At 38.2% G+C, this 12,484-nt stretch overlaps 2 protein-coding genes across 2 annotated transcripts; one reads left to right on the top strand and one right to left on the bottom strand.

Annotated features, from left to right (window-relative positions):
- The first annotated feature begins 1,314 nt into the window (after positions 1-1,314).
- Positions 1,315-6,150, top strand: LOC139936138 (cyclin-dependent kinase 2-interacting protein-like). The gene is made up of 5 exons (XM_071930877.1): positions 1,315-1,507; positions 2,930-3,107; positions 4,242-4,383; positions 5,507-5,633; positions 5,952-6,150. Exons 1-5 carry the CDS (start codon positions 1,378-1,380, stop codon positions 6,146-6,148), a joined length of 774 nt encoding a protein of 257 aa, XP_071786978.1. The 5' UTR covers positions 1,315-1,377; the 3' UTR covers positions 6,149-6,150.
- A 2,356-nt stretch (positions 6,151-8,506) lies between these two features.
- On the bottom strand, positions 8,507-11,707 carry LOC139936127 (proton-coupled folate transporter-like). Its single transcript, XM_071930864.1, has 5 exons — positions 10,773-11,707; positions 10,236-10,490; positions 9,723-9,806; positions 9,054-9,210; positions 8,507-8,644 (listed from the first exon to the last, which is right to left on the bottom strand). Exons 1-5 carry the CDS (start codon positions 11,593-11,595, stop codon positions 8,590-8,592), a joined length of 1,374 nt encoding a protein of 457 aa, XP_071786965.1. The 5' UTR covers positions 11,596-11,707; the 3' UTR covers positions 8,507-8,589.
- Between the last annotated feature and the right edge of the window lie 777 nt (positions 11,708-12,484).

The following is a 12,484-nucleotide window of genomic DNA, read 5'->3' as shown; positions in this document are numbered from 1 at the left end:
TAGGCCATAGAGAGAGCAAATTTCCACTGAGTGAATTAATATTTGCGCATTTTCAACGTAAACATTAGTCTCACTGTGGTGACCCGGGCTTCAGTCCATCCAATGCAGTGGTCCAACTTTGGCGGAAATCCACGAGATCACAGTACTCATTACTCAAATTATGGATCAGAAATATTGTTACAATAAAATACAACAGAAAAAACTGAAAAAAACTCCTACCACAGTTTAACATGCATTTGACTTCATCTATTTGAAAAAGTTGGTGACTTGTAAGAAAAGATGTTTTCTACCACTTGGGTTTGAACTTTGAAGTATTTTTCTTTTTTATGAATTGATTTGTTACTGTTCAAGATGGGATAACTTTCCGCATGGCGCCACCACTTTTTCACTCATTTTTACAAAGAGGGATACATCAATCAGGTAAATTAGATGCTATATTATTTTATTTCGAATGAAAAAGTGGTGGCGCCATACGGAAACTTTTCCTCAAGATGTATTACACAGGCAGTGTATTTAATTGAAAAATACAAGACTGTCTGACTTGTGTGGTCATGATAAATTTACTGGCCCGAGGCTGATGTGATGGCATGCTAAAATTTAGTTAGGTGAAATGGCGACAAGTACGGCGGTACAACCTGCTAATTTTGCACTATGGCATGGGGATGGGGCTACGTACTCCTAGAACTATGAGGTTCGTTCCGCTAGATGACCAATGTCAAAGGAATCTAGCGCCCCCGAAAAAAGGAATCTAGCGCCCCAGTCACTGGGTCTAATTCTTCCTCCATGGTCTAACTTAGACTCTAAGGTAAGTGCGACCCCCGGACTTCGGACAAAAAATTAGGTGGTCCGTTGCGCTGCGTGACCTAGTTTGTTGTCAATCCAAATTATGCCAAGCATGATCAATTTCTAAACAACATTGGATTCGGCGATAGCAATTAGCACGCACAACTATATTTTCTAGTTCCTTTCATACGTGAAGAGAAAGGGTCGGTCATTTACTTACATTTTGGGCAGTGAGTGGCTGGCGCACAACTTTTTAAATCTTAAAAATAAAATGGCGGTGTTAGTGATGGTTTTTTCTTTTTCGGTGGTCAATTGAGGGCGCCCTTGTGTATACCATAGACCTTATCGCAAATACCAATGCGCAAGCGCAGACTGTTGAATTAGGTGCATTGTGGGATAGATATGCATCAAATTTTGCTACCAGCTAGACCACAATGCACCTAATTCCAAGCTTTACGCGCGCGCCCCGGTATTTGCGAAAAGGTCTATTAAGCCTTACTTTTCTACAGACGACATGCTTGAATCCTTAATTTAAGGATTCAAGCATGTCGTCTGTAGAAAAGTAACTCGGCTCTTGAAAAGAAGTGATGTAAAATGTCAACGTCTATGAACAGAGACCGTGGAAGGACACCGAAGAATAGACGATCGAAAGCCCAAAACCTAAGCTTCGAAGGGAATGAAGGGTCAGATATTGTAGAAGAAAAGCAGGGTATTGAAGCTGATGGTGAGTTGATAATTGGACTTTATTAAGGTATCTGATACATTATGTCATGATGTTGTGTAAGTTGTATGTTGTAAGTTGTAGCCATATAATATTGTATCCTCTGCTTACCAGTTATCACGCTATTATGCCTTTTTCTTTGAATTGGGAAAAAAATAATGATGCAATATATCAACCGATGCCCTAATTATCTTCATTTGTTAATACGAAGTATGCAAACATATATTAAAACTTGATGGACATTGAAATGTTCACACCACACACCGATCTTGGATGACTTCAACTGGCCCCATTTGTTTTGAGTTTTTCCTATTTTCACGGCAAACAAGAACATATGGTTTCCCGGTGAAGCCATACATGGAAGAAACATCTGCAGTGACTACAAGTGTTCTTTGAGACTGTGTGTATGACTGTATAGCCAGCAGTTGCCTTCATTTTATTCAAAATATTTTTTTATTAAATTTTTTAAATTACCATGGTAACTTGCAAAACATTTAAAAAAATAAAACAAAAATAAAAAGTGTGAATAATTACTGGCTTCAAAATCTGATTTCTATTTATTTTTTTTCTACTTTTTTTCTTAATATTTATAATAAAGCGTATTAATAAACAGTGATAATTGAATCAACAAGCTGATGTTTAAATTTTAATATAAATAATAGTATTGATACGAGGGTTACAAAATAAAAATCTCAAAAAATATTAGAAAACGATATAAGGCACATGGCTTCTTTAAGCCTTGGTATTTTTCTTTAAGAATGCTCAGCAAAACATTCAGTCACATGATTTTGATCATCATGAATTGTGAATTGAAATAGCGTTTGATGAAACTTTTTCGGTGGGCAAATATTTTTTTATGGCCTCAACATTATGACATATTTTTGTACCTTGTAGAAATGCCTAAAATACCAACTTTTTTGCATTTACAAGTGCAAATGACCAGTGGAGCCTTACGTGTTTCTAAGTTTTGGTCAAAGAAGAGGAGACTCTTTGCTTGGCAAATAAAACCACACAATTTTTATCTAGGGACTGTTTACATCGCGCACAGAGAGGTAAAAGATTTGCCACGATATTAGGGACACCTCGAAAACAGGACCTCCTACGATATATGTATGTGGAGGCTGGTTATCTCGCCACCTAGCAAGCTCGCTACCAACAAAGTCGCCCCCTGCAACCACATCACATGATCTATCTAGTAACTGAAGGAGAATGAAACTCAATCTAGCAGATGATAATTTTGTTTTGAAATTTACAGGTTGAATGATGTTTCTTAGAGTTTTAGACTCATTTGATTGTTGGCATAATAATGTAATAATGATTTATGCCAAAAATTTATAATTTTATAAATGTTTGAGCATAACCTACCTACGACAGGAAACTTTATTCTCACCATATATCCTTAATATATTTGATTTGATCCATCAGATCCTGTTCCGATGGTGATAGTACCGGTCAAGTCTCCAGCTGGACCATTACAAGGCTGTGCTAGAGTCATCAAAGACCATTGTGCTGACTGGCACAACTATATCGACAAATGGAATATTCTAAATGACAAAGGGTTAGCCGTTGTCAATAGGATAGTGACATCTAGGCTAGAAGTTCAGTAAGTATAATAAACCTTTATCTGCAAAAGATAACAGTGTTTCATGCTGAAAGGGCACGGTTGATTTGATGACAATTAGCAAGGATGTACGCTGTATTTTTTCACAAATTGTATTACATGCAGTTGAAGCAAACAGAGCATGTCTTTACTCTCCAGTCTCCCCTAACAAATCTCTTCTCTTACCTCAGTATGTAGAACACATTTTTTTTTCAGAGGGTGTTATTGCCGAGTGGTTTAGAGCATCAAATTCAAGTTCTGGTGGTTAAACCTTCGCAGTGTGTTTTCGAATCCTTGTCATGAAACTTGTGTCATTCTACTATACTTACTTCTCTTCACCCAAGGGTATACAAAGGTACCTGTGAGGGTAGAGGTTGATATAGGGTATGTTCAGACAGCGTACTAAGTTAGACCCGAACCGGTTTAACTTTTACGAGCAGCAGGGGGTGATCGTAAAAATAAAACCTCTTTGCGTTCAGACAGCACTGAGTTAAACCCGATCCGGTTTATCTTTGGTTTTAAGGGGTCAAAGAAAATGCGACCCTGTTACTCTAACATCCTGTTTATTGTCCTGTTCATTGGTCACCGTGTGTTTACGTAATGATTACAGAGGTCAATGGGTCGCCTGTTGTGAGTTAAACCGGATGTGGTCTTTTTTATTCTGTCCACACACAGTGTTAAAAGATAAACCCGAAGCGGTCTAAAGATAAACCCCCTCCCTGGACGGTTTATCTTTTGTGGGTTGAACTCAATTCGGACTAACTTTAGATCCGTTCAGACACACTGAGTTGAACTCGATCGAGTTGAACCATGAGTTAAACTAACTTTAGTACCGTGTCGGAACGCACCCATAGGGTATGAAAAAGCCTTCGGAGCGCCACACTAGCCTGGAGCTGTATACTCCTCAGGGAGCTGAGAAAGATACCAGAAATTTTGTTTGGCCCAATGACCAGGGCACTTATGTAAAGCACATATTGATACAGTTATTGTAAAATGCGCTTATTCTAGAACTTGTTATTATGAGTAGGGAAGATGGCCTTAGCTTTCTTCAGAGACATAAACAAGTCAAATACATATCCATTTATAGAAAAAAAGGAGGGGCAAGTTATTGTTCAATTTTTGTTATTTGAATTCCAGATACAGCGAATCACCAGAGACATGTAGTATGAAAGACAAGGAGAGTGTTATGAATGTGGACTCGCAGGGTAGTATGAGTGGCCAGGTACCCGACGGACTTGAAGGCTGGTGTAGTGATCTTGGTGACATCTACAAATCAATGGTAAAACCAATCAACTTTCTGTGATTTGATAGAGGCACTACTGCTTTTAAAGTTATGCCTCAGTCAAATTGTCTCTTGCTTGCAAATGTAGAGTTTCGTGCATAAACCACCTATTTACCGCCACTTTGCCCAAAGGTATCCTGCACTTGTTGCAAAGAAACAGTTATCATTTTATGTTTCAATAGATTGCAATTTGCATTGGGATAAAGAATGGTTTTTACTCATATCCACCGATGTGTGTTAGCACTGTATACTCAGCACTTTCCTGAGCTCTGTGAACAAAAAACCAAAGGCATTTGAGTGACTTTCAAATCCACGACCGTTGCAATTCTGGAGCAGTGTAATCTCAGTGGTCTATTTGGTCAGGTAGCTTAAACTGTAGGGGTAAAACCAAAATTAATATTTCATCTTTCATCGTGTCGATGTAAAAATGTTGTATCCGCTATTATAGACACCTACCAAACTAACCGCTGATTTCACACTAACTAGAATGAGTACTGTCGTCTAGTTACGGAATCAAAATCTCTTAATTTGTGCAATTCATGCAGTACCCTTTAAATTGAAGCTGTGGAACTTGTTAAACTTTTTAATAACTAAATTTCAGGGATACTTGCCAACACCCCAAAAGTCAAAAACCCTGAGATTCATTGTAAAACTAAAAGAATGAAAAAACAGGTTGTTTCCTAACCTTGTTCGTAGTTTTAACAATAGTTGATAATTATACACTTTGTTTTATTCTGTTGTTGTACAGTACCTTGCATAACTTCTAAGCTTACTGAAACTAGTTCCACCTTATGTAATTTTAGTTACAAATTTTATATTGCATCGATGTGCATTGCATCGATGCCAATATAAAAATGAATAAAACACTCACTGAGCGATAAACTCCAACCGCGAAGTTAGATTATTTATTTCTCATCAAATATGACATTTCAGACAGAAATATTTCAAGGGATGTTTTGGTCTATCATCATCAATAGACTGTGTAAGTTTTATGTAAATCTGTGATCTTCACGATTTTTGTTTCTTACCAATTCTGTATCGTTCCTTTAACTGCCAGGGATCACACCCAAACTATGATGGTAAGCATCCTCAACACAATTTTGTATTACTATTTAAACAGGAAAAGCTTGTTCGTAAGATGGCTGCCATTACTAAGCATCTCAAAGGTATTTGTGAAATGGAGAGAAGTGTCTCGGACATGGAAAGACCAGAACCCATGTTTCAGACATGGCCAGCTCAATTATTCTGTAAGTTCTTCTCACTCTCTCTTTCTTTTTGTTATATTTGTTGAATTTTTCATGACTTGTTTTTGTAATCAGTAATATAATAATGAAGAACTCTTAAATAGCTCACATTTTTACCAGTAAACTTGAATGTTTTTTTAGTGCACACATGGAATTTGTTTTTTTACTTTTTTACTTGTACATGATAAAATAAATAAAATTGAATTGAATTGAGTTTTAGTTTTTATTATTAAGTTTCTTCAATTCATATGAAAAGAAAAAAACAATGTTTGTTTGTGAACTTTCTTCAAACTGTGATACCTCTTGTGTTAATGGCCACAGGGGAGGCATCTTGTCAACTTGAATCAATGTACACTAAGGAGCTAGCCGTCAAGAAAGCCATCATTGAAGATGTCGCCCACGCTAAGGTCCGCAATGTTCTAATGACTTACACTTCAACCTGGGTCCATCAACCTTACATTGACCATGGAGCGAGTACAACTGTTGAAAGCTTGCTGAAAGAAACAGGACACAGGTGACACTAGCTGTATGTAGGACTCTTCCTCTGTTCTGTTCATAGTTACAAATTAATGATATGAGGGTCCATTTCTGGGGAAATTTTTTTAGTCCCAGAGCTCAACTGTTCAAATCTTACCTGTAAAAAGCTACTTGTCTCATCTGAAAGTGTCCTGGCCGAGGTGTTAATAGCACCGAATTCAAATGCTGATGTTTCTGTTCAGCAGAGTGAGGGTTTGAATCCCAATTGTGATACTTGTGTGCCTCAGCAAGCTATTAACCATTTCTTCGTTCTTCGGATGGGACATAAAAGCTCGTAGAAGAACCCAGTGCAGGTGCAGAGTAGGTGTTCGCCTGGTGTTCCTGGGTTGATTGGAAGCATGTTGCGCCACAGAACCTTGTAAACCATTACACGGTGCTTTAAAGGAATAGGTATCATACTTCAAAATGTACCTCCATATACCTTGCAGGACAAAATACTGAGCGCTTTGCTACGCCCCTAGGGATGTGATAAAGCGCTGTATAAGAAACTAGTATTATTATTAACATTTCAAGGCCACATAATTTTTTGGGTGGGCGATTATCTGACCTTGTGATAATACTCGAGTTCAAACAATGGTTGGCTTCAAAATAATACAAAACTGAATTTGTCTTAAAGGAATCAACACCTGGTGAAATATTTCGATTGAGACTTTTGAAATAATGTATTTTTAGTACAGTCAAGTAAGATATTTTTAAGTAACTTGGAAGTACATTTTTTAATGTAATATACCTTTAAAGAGTGCGTTGGAGAGCGATTGAACCCAGTCTCCTTAGAAATGAAAGTATGTTTGAACTTTGTTGGATTGACTCAAACGAGGGGCCCAATTTCAAAGAGTTGCTAAAGATTATAATGCTAAAAAATGTTCTGCTTAGCAAAAATAAGCTGGATACTACTCACAGATTGTAAATGTGACCTTGTATTTTCCCTTGTAAACTTTCTTTGGTAAGCATTATTTTGTTGTGCTTAGCTACTTGTTCTGCTTAAAGGCAGTGGACACTATTGGTAATTACTCAAGGTAATTATTAGCATAAAACCTTACTTGGTAACAAGTAATGGGGAGAGGGTGACGTAGTTTTCGAGAAAGAAATAATTTTCCAAGAATTTGATTTTGAGTCCTCAGATTTAGAACTTGAGGTCGTGAGCATCTGAAAGCACCCAACTTCGTGTGACAAGGGCGTTTTTTCTTTCTTAGTTATCTCACAACTTCGACGACCAACTGAGCTCAAATTTTCACAGATTGCTTATTTTATGCATATGTTGAGATACACCAAGTGAGAAGACTGGTCTTTGACAATTACCAATAGTGTCCAGCTCTATGAAGGTGGGCCCATATTGGACTCCTCCAATACAACATTGCAGTTGAACAGAGACTGACATCCTACCAGTGCTAGGTTGACTCAACCTTCTATTGAAGTTTTTCAATAAATAAATGAGGTTAATTATGCAACTTCTGAATTCAATTCATTTAGGTTTATTATTCGACTCAAAAATTACATGACACTGACAGTAGTTTGGACGACTGAAATTGATGTGGTTACACTCTTAAAAAGTGACACAAATCATTTGTTATTGCTCTGTTTAATTCCAATGATCTAATATATTATAATTAAATATTGCCTGCATTATATTTAACTAATGCATTTATTTATTCAGTAATAATACAATTTATAAATGTCCATTGTACACAGCAAGCCTTGCCATTTTCTTTCACAGTTTTTTTCTGGCACTCTTGGCTCGTGCATTTAAAGCAATTGCAAATTCTCCCCGACTAAAAGAGAAGTACTAGTTCCCAGTTTCATGCTTTGGTTTGTTATGTTGACGTTTGCAAGGATTTCATTTCGTTCTGTTTGTGTTGCATGAAAAATATCACCAGGAACTCAATAAAAGGTTTCTGTATGTCACAGGCTTGGTACTTGACAGAGTCTGCGAGGCAACTGGTATCAGGTCCCTTTCTTTGGCATGCCTTGCTTCCCATTGAACTGTTTACAGTTTCGAGATAACAATGTTCTTGTAGAAGACTGGTGCCTTTTACCAGCGAGAAAATGCCTGTATGCCCTTCTTGTTCAAGCATAAGAGAAGATCATATTTGTTTGAGTTCCCTGGCGAGGGGTTTCTTCAGACAACGTGCTTAGAATTTACATACTCTCCAGTCCAGGTTAAAATATCTCTTATATTGAAGGCGTCATTTTTTTTTTACCAAGTAGGTATTTTAAAGAAAATATAAGCTTTAAGACTAAAAAGCAGTGAAAAAGCAATGGTTGATGTTCAGAGTTTTATCAAGTCTCACGTTATTTTTGAATGATAAAGGACCGCAAAGTCTTGTCTCTGATCACTATTTGTTAAATTATGTTCTAAATCTACCGAAACCGAAACCGAAACCGAAGTGGAAAAGTGGGAGTAGTGGCAGTGACGTCACCATGACTATCCGGTCTTGTTGTCCTTTTCGTGCGTGGCTTTCATATCAGTCTTCAGTAAGCTAGAAGAAGAAAACAAAAACGTAAATGGTTTTTATTTTGTTTTCATTGTCTTACCGTGACCAGTGGTTTTAAAAAGGTAAACGGCTTGTTTGGAATGAAAGAAATATGAAATTTAAGTTGTGCTTTGAATAATTTGTTCCATTCAGTCAAAAAGTTTACCAGTGAAAACAATCTTATAACATGGTCATGATGATGTGGTCCATTGGCTTGAATGCAGGACTTGCAATCACAAGGTTGTAGGTTCAATCTTCTGATCAATCTTTGTTTAAATTATAAACACAAATAAATATATAATGTAGGTTTGTGGAATTCCGTTACTTGGGTGATTTATTTCAGTTTTGACACCCATCTACGATTGGCTACCTTGCCAATAATACCATCCAATCAGCCAGCAGTATAGTTACTCACGTGATAAGCAAGAAAGCCACCATATACACCGCAGCCTGCACAGCGAATGCGAATCCGGGTGAGGACGTAGACGTCCATGCGTAGATGGTGCTAAAGACGAGGGTACCAAACGGTCTGGCCAAATTACCAATGAAGGATGAGAACGACGAGAATGCACCTACAACGTAAAATGGAAATGGTTATCCTTGAGGGCTACTACCCTTGCACGCATGTGTACAGGGCGACTATGGAGACCTACTGTTTCAGTTGTCAATGCGTAAACAGAGATGAGTAAAATAGAGATTGTTATTCCTTATCGTGCTCAACGCTATATTTGGGACCAATTTCATAAATTTAAAAGATCAATAATTTTGAAGTTGAGTCTTGCCACCCTTGTGCACTCATTTTTTATTATTATTTTTTTATATATATTTTTTTATTATAAATCTTTAGACATACACAATAGTTACAAGTTGTACAGGGGCTGTCAAGGTTAAAACAAAAGTATAAAAACTGTCATCAAAAGATGTGTACAACCAGACCCCTGTCAACGATAAAAATACATTATACAATACAAAAAGGAGATTGCACTGAAACATTTAAAAATCCCACTAAAGAAAACATTCAAACAATAATGTGTCACACGGGACTGCTGTAGGCCTACCACGATCCGGTCAAGTGCAACTTTACCTTTTTCAGTTGTCTCGATGAGTTTTGAAGAGAAGGCACCACCGGCAGCCTGAGAAGGCCCCGACAAGATGCTCAGTAAAGGAACTGTGAGAAAAGCACAGAGAGACAATCCTTTATTAAAAACGTGCTAGGACTATTTCAATTCCAATCGAGTACCAGGAACTATATATATACGAGTTCGTTAAAAAGGAACATTCTCTAAAACTTTATGTACACAAATTAATTATAATCATTTCAAATTCTACTTCTTTTATAAGATAATATTGGCATTGCATCTGGAAGAGCATGTGTTCTCATGTTTTCCTCTTTCCAAAATGGATTAGTCAAAGGTCAGAGTACATTTAGTCGAGTATAGAGGTCGTGATTTGGAGAAACCAGTAGGCCCTATTTGTAAGTTGAGTGTTAAGTAAATGGACTGCGAGTGCGACACCTAAAGTTAAGTACGAGTAAGAGTTAGGTCTACTTTTAAAACGGTACTAAGGGACGAGTGCTAAAAGAACACTAATTTCTTACCAAGCATTAACACTAATGAGCCGGTAGCCATCGATGTGGCAAGAGATGCCGTGGCCGTCGCCATGAACCCTATCTGCATCAAAGTCAGATCATCGGTGGCACCTTTAGAGCCGAATACCTTAAGAAGAGCTCTGGTACCCAGTACCATGCCAAGTATCATGCAGACATTCTTAGCGGCGTTGAAGTATCCTAACGTGGTAGGCTCCCAGTGGAACGGGGCTCGCTGGGTATATAGCACCGTCAAACCCATGTCACCTAATAAAGCAAACAGATTTTACGCAAATTATTTGACTTTTAAAAGACAAATATTTGAACATATTTTGTTTGAAAAGGTTATGGCTCACACTGACTGCACGTTTTGTTATTATGCTGTCTACAAAGCCTGATAAAAACGACAACTGATAGTTAATTTTTAAATAGATTGACGAAATTAATTAATTGATAAATAAATGAGGATCTTATAAAAACAAAGGTAAGCACGGAACAATCTGTTAAGTAAGTTTTACTTATTTTTTAACTCAAACGTTATCAGCCTACCTCCAACTCCAGCCATGGTGATAACTCCAGATAACACCATAAAGATGACATGTTTCCTTCCACTCCCGGGTCTTGCCTTCAAACAAACTCTAGCCCCAGCTGTAAGATTGTCCCACACTGCAGATAGCCAATGAGACTGTCCAGCTGTCTTGGATTCATCAGACTTGGGCTGGACTTGCATAAATTTATAAGCAAGGAAAAGAACAGCAGTTTGAGTCGCGAGAAAGATGAGATACACAGCCATGAAGCCGAGATATTTCAAGACAATTCCAGACAGCAACATCCCGAGTATGGTTCCGAGACCAGCAAACGGCTGGACAACACTAAGCCGTCTCGTGCGTTCATCGGCCGGGGTAACATCGGTGATGTAGTCGAAGAGAGTTGCCATGAATGTACCGATGCTACCGCTTAAGCCCATCGCTGTGTAGCCAATGAGGAGCAGTGTTGGGGACAAGTAGCTCAGAGATGACTGGGCGATAAAGCAGAGCGCTAGGATCCCACCACCAAGACATGTCAACATGAGGATCTTCCCCCTGCCGAACTTATCACTCGCTGAGCCGAGAAGAAGCGAAGTGAAAGCCAGCATGATGCCGATGATACTCGGTAGGGTCATCACCCAGAAGGTTCCCTGTGCCTGGACCTTGGCTTGTATCTCCGGGTGGTCGGCTAGCGAGGAGCACACAGCTTCGCTGTGGGAGCCCTGGCACGACTTCTGCAGGATCAGAAGCTGGGTAACTGGCCATTGCATGACGATGCCGAACATGTAGAGGAATAGCACCACCTCAGCAACATGACGACCCAAAAAACCACTCACCTCAGCCATTTTTATAAACAAAATCCTTTGCTATAGAATGAACTACACTTTGATTTGTGTTTTCATCTATACAAAGATTGGCCTCGTTTGTTTGCACACAGCAGCACGTTATTTTGTGTTTTCGGCGGGTTATTCTAATGCATTGTGCATAAGTTATGGTTCAGATAACGCACAGTGTGCAGACCAGCATTTCTAATATTTTGAGATTTGAGAGTCGTGAAAAATATTTGAGCGGGTAGGCGAACAGTACGACCCAAGAATCACCTCACAAAATGGTAGAGTTGAAGATAAGTGGTTACACAATGTATATAGAAAGGCAGCGACGATCCTGGTATAGCAATCGAATGACACTGTGTCGTGATTGGACGTAATAGTGTTGATAATATTGTTCAATATTGTAAAAACAAAATTTGCCATTGCAATAAAAAGTACGTGACTTTAAAAGAACATCCCACAACGGCGGTTTTTTCTTTTAAAGATTCAAAGGCATAGGCCTACTATTGTGTTGATGTGAACAAAGCATCCATCTCGGGCTCTTTTTACATGTTCATCCCGTGTGTTAATCTCTGTACCATGCTTTTCTCAAAAACGTAATTTATCACGAAGTTGTGTGCGTTTAGATGCTTGATTTCGAGACCTCAAATTCTAAATCTGAGGTCTCGAAATCAAATTCGCGGAAAACTACGTCTTACTCGATAACTACGTCACTTCAGAGGGAGCCCTTTCTCACAATGTTTTATCAACATCTCCACATCACTCGTTACCAAGTAAGGTTTTGTGCTAATAATTATTTTGAGTAATTACCAATAGTGTCCACTGCCTTTAACAAGCACTCTCTCCTGCTTATTAAAATAAAAAAAAAAAATGAGAAATCTTGATCATTCCTTAGAGGAGTTAT

Source organism: Asterias amurensis, chromosome 1 (genome assembly GCF_032118995.1).
Source record: "Asterias amurensis chromosome 1, ASM3211899v1".
NCBI lineage: Eukaryota > Metazoa > Echinodermata > Asteroidea > Forcipulatida > Asteriidae > Asterias > Asterias amurensis.
The sequence above is the reverse complement of the archived record's forward strand: the minus strand, read 5'-3'. Positions and strand labels throughout refer to the sequence as shown.